At 34.7% G+C, this 12800-nt stretch overlaps 1 protein-coding gene across 1 annotated transcript in view; it reads right to left on the reverse strand.

The window, feature by feature from the left end:
- Positions 1 to 12800, reverse strand: part of LOC143236471 (uncharacterized) — a 38430-nt gene that overhangs the window by 11194 nt on the left and 14436 nt on the right. The window contains exon 5 of the mRNA XM_076474757.1: positions 8991 to 9278. Coding sequence (XP_076330872.1) covers positions 8991 to 9278 — 288 coding nt within the window. The remainder of the gene's footprint in view (positions 1 to 8990; positions 9279 to 12800) is intronic.

The raw sequence follows: 12800 nt of genomic DNA on the forward strand, positions 1-12800 counted from the left end.
AAGACTAGAAGGAAGGCAGCTAGTTATTGCCACCCACCGCCAACTCTTGGTCTACTCTTTTACCAACGAATAGTGGGATTGACTGTCACATTATGACGCCCCAACGGCTGCGAGTATGCTTGGTGTGACGGGGATTCGAATCCGCGACCCTCAGAATACGAGTCGAGTGCCTTAACTATCCAGCCAGTACAGGTTTTAAAGTGCTGTTTGAACAGAATCTACTTTTTAAGGTGCTCTTCTGCCCGAATGTTCTATTAAGATTTTGTGCAGTTCCTTGTGACCCCCTATTATGGTTCATGATAATTTTGGTTCTATGTCAGATTTTAATGTCTGCAAAATATTCAAAATTTACACTTGTTAAAACCATTTATCGCACGTGCGACACCACATACTTCGCGAAACTCAATGTATATTAATATTTGCAAAAGTACAGAATAATAGCAATGAAATATACATGACTTAAGCCTGAAAGCTTTTCTCACAGCCACAGTCCTACTTATCTGGATAGTAGCAGTTTTCTAAAATCCCTTGTATTAACTATACAATAATACGAAGCATATGTACCGAAATTTGTTCACAGCTGTATGTTAAAAAAAAACGAGAGAGAGAATGAAATCACGTGCGTTATAACCAGTTTAAGTGTCCTAGCACGTTTTACGGGAAATTACACGTTCTAATTAGCTTAAATTATAAATATATTAGTGTTATTTTATGCATTACTCTTGAAATTGCATTTGAGCTCGTTTTTGTGAGCAAATGACGTAATTTCTAAATAAATTCACACGACTCAAACAATAAAAGTACTACTGGTCCGAATATCTCAAATTCAGAATATTTGTTTCTTTGAAAGATAAAGCGCCAAAGCTCAGTTAATGAAGCAACACACGAACAAACCATGTTTTATATTAAAACAGTCATAATAACGGATATGATTAATATAAGACTCTTAAAGAAGACACACCTGCATAAACAGAAACATTTTAACTTGATTTTTTTTAGCGTATATCTACTGCATATTTACATCGAAAAACAGTTTCTTTCAAGGATAGAGTTCCTTGTAAGAAGACTTGGTTCTAGTAATATCAGGGACAGGATCTCGTATAGTTTTAAAAGTTACGATACGTCTAAAGCTAAACTAATATGTGCAGTAATAATAATAATAACACGAGACAACATGGGTTGATAGGGATCATATGAAGTTACTACCTTACTTACAAAGATATATAACAACAAAAATACTGAGAATATTAAGTAACATTTTCCAGAACTGTAAATAGGAACTACAGCCTTTCCAAAGAAACTCACCCTTCTCGTCACCCAATGTTGTGTCTTGTCGCGCCTTTCGAATCGTTGGCAATGTGTTACTACGAGTAGCCTAGCGGGCAACGAACGAGTCCATTATCGCATAAGCCTGAGGGGTGTAGATGAAGTACTTCGACATGTTTACTGACAACTGTAACGTTTCTCACCTAGCACGAGTTGCCTTGATATATTCTTTCAGAAATGTTATGTGATTTTGTATTTCACGAACTTATGTTTTAGAAACTCACTTTACATTACTAAAGCTTGTACTTTCTTACATTGTACAAGCATGATATTTCTGATTAATATTTTGTTCATGTTTCAGTTATTTTTCTTACTTGTAATGTTAATACTAACTTATTCAAACTTAGAGTTTAAAGGCCCATAATTATTATTTGATTCCCATTGATAAAGATCTTTATAATTTGTACATATTTATGTTAATGACAAATCTAGTAAGACTATCAGCCACATTTGATCAGAGAAACAGAAAGCCTGTTAGTAGCACCCCTATACCTACCATACACGCTAAGTAATTGGCTGTCACTTTTATAACGTATCAATGGCTTAAAGTTTGATGAATATTGTGCGGTGTAGTGTAGTTTCGAACCCGGCTCGTGAATTCCCATATTAATTTTTTTTTTCCTTGTCAACGTGTTTTTTTCAAGAAGACGCGTGGTGACGTAGAGTTTGATAATATTACTTTGGTACTCTCAAAAATAAAAATAAATGTTTGAGTTTTCCTCTCGTCATTTTCAACTTTACTGACATCATCACGTGGAAATTTTCCACTCAGTTAGTTGGTTACACGAAAGCTGTATTCAATTTAATGTTACTGCTTCGAGGAACTAAATATAATGAAACATAAAACGAAGTATTTCGAAAATGTGTGTGTTTTCTTATAGCAAAACCACATCGGGCTATCTGTTGAGTCAGTCGAGAGGGAATCGAAACCCTGATTTTAGGGGGTAAATCCGAAGACTTAACGCTATACCAGCGGGAAACATTTTGAAAGTTTATAATTAGTAAGTTAGGTTATTATACTGTTTCATCTAAGGGGTCAAGGTTTTATTGTCTTTCGTTTCTTTCTCTTTGTTTTTTTAATGTTCCTAACACTTTATATTCACCAATACTTTCTCATTCTCCACCCTCATAGACATGATTTTTAACCTGGTCGTATGAGTATAAACTTATTAGTCTAACTGTATAAAAAAAAAAAAACAACTTTTTATGCCTTTATTTTCCTTGTATTGATTCCATCGCGTGGAGATTTTCCACTGAGTTAATTCCAGACGATACAGACGACTAAGTACGTTGTTTTCGGAATTTCGCACAAAGCTACTCGAGGGCTATCTGTGCTAGCCGTCCCTAATTTAGCAGTGTAAGATAAAGGGAAGGCAGCTAGTCATCACCACCCACCGCCAACTATTGGGCTACTCTTTTACCAACGAATAGTGGGATTGAACGTAACATTATAACACCCCCACAGCTGGGAGGGCGAGCATGTTTGGCCCGACTTCGGCACGAACCCGCGACCCTCGGATTACGAGTCGTACGCCTTACGCGCTTGGCCATGCTTTACAGCTGTTGTACAGTTGCAAGGGAACGCATGTATCAAAACTATTACATTTTTTTTCTATATTGTTTGATGTTGGGTAGGTAGTGTAATAGCACTGAAAACTGGTCGCTGTTGATAAGCGTAATGGTAATGTAACTTCCTTTTCCTACGCAAAAATTAAATAAATTGAGACCAGGGATTTAGAACATCCAAGACGGGTAATAATTTCTTCTACTTTTGCCCAGCACGGCCAGATGGTTGGGGCGCTTGACTTGTAATATGAGGGTTGCGGGTTCGAATCCTCGTTTCACCAAACATTCTCACCCTCTCAACCGTGGGAGCGTTATTATGTCCGTTGGTAAACGAGTAGCCCAATATTTGACCTTTCGTCTAGTCTTAAACTGCTAAATTAAGGAACAGCTAGCGCACATAGCTCTCGTGTAACTTGGCGCGAAATTCAAACCAAACCAAGCTTACCTTGAAAATGGGCTCCTCTCCCCTTTTAACATATATTTAAGAAATGTAACACAAGCTGGCCACTATGCACTAGACACTTAGTCCTTGTTTCTTTTTATTATTATAATTATTATTTTCTTTTTAATCATTTTTTTTCTCTCTTTTTGAATTATTATTCAAGTATTGAATAATAATAATTATTATTACTTTCTTTTTGTGTGTGTGTGTGTGTGTGTGTGTTACTACAAGTAGTGGTAGCATTCTCTCTATCGAGAAAAAGGAGAAAAATACAAAAAAAAATATATATATATGAAAATACAAAAAAAAAATTAAATGAAGAAAAAAACACAAGAGAAATAATAAAAGGAGGAAAAAAAAACTTCTTGTTCGTCCATGCATGGACTGAGCTCTGAAATGGGCCTGAGTATGATGTTATACTTTTACTCTGGCCCAAAGCTTAAAAAAAAAACCTAAAGACAGACGCTATAATCGTTCGGGAGGGAGGAGGAGGTCAAATGTACCTGACCCTCCTGGGTATTCAACAACATCAATACCCAAATACCGACACAGTGAAACTTGGAAATGGGCATAATTATTCACGTACTTCATGTGCAATTTATATATGTCAACCGTAATGAGGTTCAACTAATTAATTACATATTTTAAGTGGTTTCTAATTTCGTAAAATATAATGGTAAACGATGTCTTATAATTTCCACTTTCAATAGTTTGAAGAGCGACAAGTCACACATACACAATTTATTACCACAACGTGTCAGTTCAATCATTCTCTCCCTTAAAAATCGTAAAAATGAAACAGGTATCTATGCTATTCTATACAAAGCTATGCTAGTTAAGTCACTGGACGCAGCGCCATCGATCTCTGTGCAGTCGAATTTTGAAACGGGTGCTGGTACACCATGGAGGTGTGGCGTGCTATAGACACGAAAGCTCTATAACGGAACCTTTTGAAATGGAAACTGTACTGCAGAGTTATTTGCAAGATGCACGTTCATAGGTAGGGCATGAGAGAACGTGGCAACGTTAACTAGAACGACTTGATGATGCTCCAAAATCATCTTAAAGTAACATTCTAATCCCACCGTCTCTTATAAGCGTAGTCACCTTACAGTCAACATTAAAGCACCAATACTGTTTATTGACTCTCGTTTCCATGATCATGAATGATAAACGTTACGCAACGATATCTTTTGTTTTTATATTATTTGAACAGAAATGGATATTCAATTAGTTTCAATTATTTACACTTCTTTTATAATATATATACAGAATACAGTTTATTGGTTTGTTTTTATTGCTAAGTTAAAAATGTTATTTAAAAAATTAATTTGTCAGTCAATTAGTGTATCGACAATAAACTTTGATTTTCAATATCAAAACTTAATTTGAAAATATTTTATACTTTTATTGTTTGCACAAAGCTACACACACAATGGGCTATTTGTGCTTTGCCCACGACGGGTAAAGAAACGAGCTTACTAGCGTTGTAAGTCCACAGACATCTCGCTGTGCCACTGGGGAGCTTATATTTTATTGATAAAAAAATACAACAAGTGTATGTGGCTTTAATAAGATAGATATCTGTATAATTCCTAATTAATCGGACCGTTTTGCACATTGTTTATCGTTTTAGGATCACTTTGATAAGTTTATTTTCAAAGTTCAGACGAAAGATATTGATTGTTGAATGTAACTCTTTGTAACTTAAGTAGTATTATGCGCGAGTTTTCTAAAGAGAAATTAAGCGACCCCTTTGTTCAGACCTCCCTAATTTCTAACTACTAATCAAGAAAAAGGCAGTCGTCCAGAAGTATCTGCCGTCACAAAGTCTTCATCTGAATCTGTAAACCAAATAACGGAATTAGCAATCACTTTTATTATGCACCTACAACTGAAAATACGAAGCTTTCATCTCAGTATATTTCAAACTCCAGACATTAGGGCATACCTGGTCCTTGAAGTTAAAAGTGGTGTATTTTTAACATATGTTGAAAGTGATGTTTGTTTTAATAAATGTTTGTATAATTTTCATTCATTTTGATCAGGTATTAACTTCAGAAGTGTAAACTGATTTTTAAATGTGTTTAGGAAGTAGACTGTCACGTTGTTTTCAGAAACATGGACTTGAGGACTTTATAATTTATTTTGTTTCCATAGCTTAAACTGGTCCGTTATTGTCGGAAATTTAGTGTAATTTAGGTGAAAGCGGGTACTGGGTATATCACTGGTCGAGGTTTTCACGTATACCAGAGTTTCCCAAACTATGGTCCACGTCCCCCTGTGGTTCGCAGTAATACATCTAATGTAAGAAATTACCATTTACTGAAAGGGTAACGAATAAAATAAAATGCTAAGACATTGTAAAACTAATATAGTAATATTTATATATAAATCCCAAATTAATAATTGTAATTAACATAAACTGAATTACGTAAATTCGTTCTGCGTCTGGCATTTTTGCTTGCAAATCGCAATAAATAAGACAGTGGAGTTACAGTTGGATTTACGAATGTAAAACTGAAGTATAGAAATAAGACAAATGTGGAGCCGGGTCTTTGTTTGCAACTGTCAGACATTCACTCAGAAATTTGTCTCATCAAAGCAGTATCATCGTTTATATAAAAGTCGTAAGATTAAAACAAAAACCCATATTTAAATCTCTTTTTTTATTGTTATATTCTTAAATTAGAATTAAGCTGTAAAGGTTGTAAAACATGTATTTAACACACCAGTTACACGTGATAAAAACTGTTTTTAATGGAAGATGTTCCGCCAGTACAGTAAAGAAGTTTGAGAGGGTTCGCCGGTTGGCAATATTTGGAAACCCCTGGCGTATACAGCTAATTGTTTGATGCCCAAAGACACGATATTCTGTGAACCCCAATTTTTAATAGAACCTTTTTTCCACCATTTCTCCTTCCCTTCCCCAAGACGTTGCAACTGTATGTAGGCGAATGATAGAAAAGTATTTAGTAGAAATGGACAACGTCAAAGTTACTTATTTTTCTATCAAAAGTTTTTAAAGTGATTTTAAAGAACAGCGAGTACGTTATAACATCAGGTGTACCTTAAGTATAATATGCATAACTCTAAAGTTATTCAGGACAAGTTTTTACACTGAAGAGTATCCTGTGATACAAAAAAGTTTGGTAAATAAAGAACATTTCGCCAACAAAAGAAATGAATCTAGTTTCTTATAGATTTTTCAGATACACCAGTGAGTAAGACTTCGTTGTAAGTTAGTACCAGCTCGTGCTAACGACGAAAATATTTGTCGTTTTCGTTTGTTTTTTAAGTGGGTCTAAACGTGATTGATACTGGCATGAGGTAGTCCTCACGGTTAGTTGCGCAATTGGAATTCTATAAAACCGGTTTGTGAAGTCAATGTATGTAACGTGGCACACTTTAATATATATAGTTTTGTCGCTTTGCTGCAGTGTAAAAGTTACATTACTTTCAGTGCTACAAAGACTTTAACCATTTTCTTACTAAATCATATAGACAATCAAACAAATTTTGCAGAGCAATTAAACTATCAGTTTGATAAAACTTTACAGATAACTATTCTGGTTTAGTGTATGTATATATATATATATTAAAAACACATTCTATAAATATATTTTTCAAAATCCTGTTGAATTATTCGACGTTTCATTTTGGCATTTCAGAAGTTATTCTGCTACCAGAGTGCCACCTACAACTGGATATTTGTTCAAAAACTGAAAATATTAATATAAAAATACGTTATTCAGTTTACTCAAAATTAAGTTCCTTTAGCAACAAATTTCTTAGCGTGTCAGAGATTCCCCGTGTCCACTAATACAGCTTCAAGAAACCACTCATAACACAGGAGGTGGTGACAGGCACCTTGTGCTCCTTGACTCAGGGCTCAGCATGGCCAGGTGATTAGAAAACTTGACTCTCAATCTGAGGGTCGTGGGTTAGAATCCTTGTCTCGCCAAACTTCCTCGTCCTTTCAGTCAAGGTAACATTGTAATGTGATGGTCAGTCCCACTATTTGTTGATGAAAGAGCAGTCCATGAGGTAGCGGTTGATGGTGATGAATAGTTGCTTTCTCTCTAGTCTTACACTGCTAAATTAAAGACGGATAACGTAAATATACCTCGTGTAGCTTTGCTTGAAATTCAAAACAAATCAAACTCTTTGAATCAAAAGCAGGTGTCATGGCGTTAAATGTTTATTATTTTTTGTTATACATCATGAGACTATTAAGACACACGTACACGCTGTTGAGACGTTTAATAAAATAATTATTTAAATGGTTTGTTTTGCACTTAGTACAAAGCTACATCAGGGCTATCTGCGCTAGCAGTCCCTAATTTAGCAGGGTAAGACTAGAGGGAAAGCAGCTAGTAATCGCCACTCACCGCCAACTCTTGGGCTACTCTTTTACCAACGAATTGTGGAATTAACCATAAAATTATAATGCCCCCATGACTGAAAAGGCGAGCATGTTTGGTGTGACAAGGATTTGAACATGCGACCCTTAGATTACGAGTCACGTGCCTTAACCACCTTGTCATGCTGGACCCCGCCTCAGTGAAAGAAAGTCGAATAAGTTCGGGCACCATCTTGATGTGTAGGTCTGTATGATGTCTTGTTGTGGATATTCGCTGATTATATTTAATATGATGTTAATAAAATAAAATATAAGTGAAATATAAACAAGAAGGAATCCTCAATAGCCATGGCACTTGAAATTCTTTTAGGCAGGATTACAGTAAATTAACCTGTGAGACCTTGAGAATGGTCAAATACGTTTGTACTTGTAAAAACAGACAAACTAAGAAACATTCTGTGAGCCACTGTGCTGCGGCTAAAAGTTATACGGTGTAGAAATATTTTATTAATTCAACACACAAGGATATATTAACTGCATGTGTACCAAGAAAATGTAAGGTAACGCTAAGCTAATAAGGCTATCATGGATCAAAAATGTGTACTTAATACTTTTAAAATGCGTGTACATCGAATGTTAGCATGGCATATGTATTCCTTTTTATAAACTACCGAAACACTAACTTATATCAGTTAAAGAAGAATACATTTAATCAGTCAAGGTTTCATAAAATTATGTTTATTTTTTGAAAGTCCAATACATAAATAGCAAGCACTGACTCTAATAATACAGTCTGAAATAAGTATTTAATATTTTATGATAACATTCACTAGTGATTCTGAAGTGTATTTCTGGCTACTTTTTGTGTAGGAAAATAAAGGTACATCTAAAGAAAAATCTTCACTGACTGATTGTAAAACAAAACATATACTGATTAGGATTGCAACAAAATCATTGACACTGTACTATTCAAACAAGTTGTGTTTGCAAGATAAAAAAAGACATAGACATGGCCAGTTTCAGAATGATTAGACAAAAATGTGATAGTTCCTTTAGAAACTATAAGTAATGATGTATGGGGATAGTTTGAGTGTGATTATTTACCAACTACTTATAGGAAACAAGGCCCTTTTCCCTTTACTCTGTATCAGATTAAATACTGCACAAATATTCAATTTTTTAATATTTTTTTCGGGTTTCAAGGTTCAGATTTAATACGTGTCATCTGACATTTAGAGAACGTTTTCACGTAATGTCCGTCATTGTTCTACTTTGGTAATAAGGTGAGAGTTACTCTGTTGGCTTAGCTTCTTTCTGCGCTTTTTCTTGCTGTACTTTTTGTTGTTCTTTTTCCTGTTGCTGTTTCAGTTCACGCTGCTGCATCTTTAACCTGGCCAGCTGCAACTGTTGATGTTGAATGTAAGCCTGGTTCTTTTGCTGCTGTTCTTTCTTCGTTTGAGCCCAGTTTTTGAACTCTTCCATTCCTTTACTATTCACTTCGTCATAATAAGGCAGCTCATCTTTTAGACGCTTTACCCAAGCAACAACATGAGGATAGCTGCCCAGATTATATTCTGCTATCTATATAAAAACATTTAAAATAGTCTTAAGAAACACGCCTCAAGCAGGCAAAAGCCACATAATTTGTGATAGAAATAAACAGAATAGAATGGGACATCTCAGTGTAAACTGCACATTAAAATAGCCATAAGAAGGTAAAAGAATGCAAATTCAACTTAAGAAACGTAACATTAAAGACAAACATAATTTATATAACATATGTGTTTATAACCCTGTAAACTGTATTCAAGTTGCACTTGTTTACAGCTTCAATATTTAAAATCATAAAAGAAATCAAGTTGGCCTGGCATGACCAGGTGGTTAGAGTGCTTTAGTCATATTCTGAAGGTCATGGGTTCAAATCCTCCTACATCAAACATGCTCATCCTTTCATACATGGAGGCATTATAATGTTACCATCAATCCTATTATTTGTTGGTAATAAGCAGTCAAAGAGTTGGCAGTGGATGATGATGACTAGCTGTCTTCCTTCAAGTCTTACACTGCTAAATAGGAATGGCTAGTGCAGAATATCTTCATGTAGGTTTGTGCAAAAAACCAAAAAACATCAAGTTAATGACATCTTTAAAATCCATTATTTTTTCCCACCACAGTGGTTAGAGTATCAGACCAGTCAATACTACAAATAGTTACTCGTTACACTCAAGAATTTTTGTATTTTTAACCTTAGTCATACTTTATGGTCAGACCAGAGATGTCCCTATTTGAGAACTGATGAATACAATGTGGACAACCATCTAGATGGGTACACTTAAATGAATAGTGAGTTTCACTATCTCAGCCATAACATCCTCAAAGTTAAAAGTACAAAACATGCTTGGCAGTTAAAAAAGTGGTGTTTTCAAGAATTTCAGAGTCTGAGAGCCTAAGGTAATTCAAATACGTTAAATGACCAGTTGTTTATTTGGCATATTTGGAAGATTCATTCCTTGGGGCATCTGAATCACAAATGTTGTCTGAAGTAGTTGTAACACATTTTGTTTGAGTATTTTTAACTCTGTAAGAAACCAAAAGTGTAATTTTTTTTTGTCATAACTTTTTATCAAATGACAGGGTTATTTCCTATTTAATTCAACCTTATTTCTGTAAATTCTTCACTGATTTCCACAAAACTTCTTCATATGTATTTTACTGATGTCTGGAACTTTGCTACCAATTTATAGATCCAGAAGGTAAATAGATCAGACTTTATAATAACATAATGTTTAGGGACAACAAGGGACTTGTTAGTTCATCTCAGTTGTCTCAACCTCTAAGCCAAGCTAAAACTATTAAATAATATTAATATAATAACAAAAATTTAAAGCCAGCCCGTATCATTCATATATCTATCAAATTTTCTTTAAACTCACCCAAATTTACTCTCTTCACAACATATGAAGGCAACTGATTCCATAGGCCAACCATCCTATCTGAAAAATAAAACTGTCTTTAACTGAAGACAGCTTCTACCTCACCTTAATCCATACTTGCGTTCCCTACTTCTATAATTCTCACTGTTAAATATGAAAAATGTTGATGCATCAATGTTATCAATTATTTTTACAATCTTAAACCCTTCAGTCAGAGCCCCTATGACTTTTTTTTTTCAATAGAAAATAATTTTAAGGATCTTAATCTCTCTTCACATAACAACCCTTCCATCCAATGTACCATTTTAGTAACTCTACTCTGAACCCTTTCCAACAATTTAATGTCTTTCCTAAAGTAAGGAGCCCAAGACTAAATACAATACTCCAAATGTGGCCTAACCAGTGACCTGTACAATAAAATTATAACCTCTTTAGATTTACATTCAATACTTATATAGATACAATCTAAAATCCTATTTGCCCTATCACTAACAGCAGTACACTTCTTGGATGGTTTCAGAGATGATCAACCATTACACCAAGATTCATTTCTTTCTTGACACTATTAAGGTTATTCCCACCAAAATTATACTTATAATACAAATTATGATAACCCAACTGCAGTATCTTGGATTTATCATGAATAAAACCCATCTGCCATTTATTTGTCCAACTCACTAAATGATCTTACTGAATCCTTTTGTACATCAGCACCTTCTTCTTCACAGTCAGCAACACCCAATACCTTGATATCATCAGCAAATTTAAGTAACTTATTAATTACTCCTTCACCTATGTCATTAATGATCTGTTAAGCACACTGATTTCAGTCATCAACACCTAAATATTGAGTTTTCATGATAAGCTAAGTACTAATGCAGCATTTAAACACAGAACTGGTACTAGTTATTCCTTCTTAGGCTACTTTTACACATGGTTAGTGGTCAAATACTTCATGCTAGATGTCATATAGCTTGACTATATGAAACAGTGGACTAAATATTAATCCACAAGGTTTTAAGTGACAAATCTTTATCAGGTTACAACTAATAGATAACTTAAGATTGTATTAGTGATGTATTGAACAGGTGTGTGAATTATTTACAACACTGAAATATTTTTGTTTGTTTACTGAAGCTTTTATACTTTGTCTAACTGCCCTGTCACTATGTGTCTGAACCACTACTTGGACTAAACAAAAATACAGTGTATACTTTCATTGATGTATTTAGCCTTTAATGTTTGCTGTGGGTAACATTACATGCAATACCTATCAAGTTGCCATTGTTTTAGACTTTTGTCAAGTGGAATGTAAACATGATGGACTTCATCAGAGTTCCATAATATAACTATGCACTAACATGCATATATTTTTGCTTTTTCATGCCTCTCTGCCCAGCACAGCCTGGTAGTTAGAGCACTCAGTTCATAATTTGAGGGTTGCATGTTTGAATCCCCATCACATCAAACATGCTTGCTCTTTTAACTGTTGGGGCATTATAATGTTATGGTCAATCCCCCTATTTGTTGATAAAAGAGTAGCCCAAGAGTCGGCAGTGGACAGTGATAATTAGCTGCCTTCCATCTCGTCTTACATTGCTAAATTAGGGATGGCTAGCACAGATAAACCTTGTGTAGCTGTGTGTGAAATTCAAAACAAACAAAACGAAAAACATTCATGTCTTCCTAATGTTATATGAGCTATCTGGAAGAATGTTGGCTTGAATGCTGCAAATTATAGATGTTTCACACACTCCTCTACTTTGTATAAAAAACCTAGAAGATAACATTTGGTGAGCTTTTCTTCCAGGCTATTGTGCTTTTATTTGTTGTTATTATACTGCTTCATGTATGCATAAAGACAAGACATGCACACAGATTTAATGGTTAACAGAATAAAATTACAATTGTATTCACTGTATTGGGATAGGTTGAGTCAGTTTCTTCTGGGGTTAAGGAACAATCTGTTTGTGCCACGTTCTCCATATTAGAGGTAAGTAAAGTGGATTATCCAAATTATTCTAAGCTGTATTGATTCAGGAGCAGTGATCAACCATTAGAAGACATTAAGACATCTGATCCTTGCTACATTCCTCTATGCAACACTGTTATAGAGCAAAAGTTGAAGCATACCAATTAGGTTGCTTAGCTATGGAAAGGAGCAACAAAA

Source organism: Tachypleus tridentatus, chromosome 13 (assembly GCF_004210375.1).
Source record: "Tachypleus tridentatus isolate NWPU-2018 chromosome 13, ASM421037v1, whole genome shotgun sequence".
NCBI lineage: Eukaryota > Metazoa > Arthropoda > Merostomata > Xiphosura > Limulidae > Tachypleus > Tachypleus tridentatus.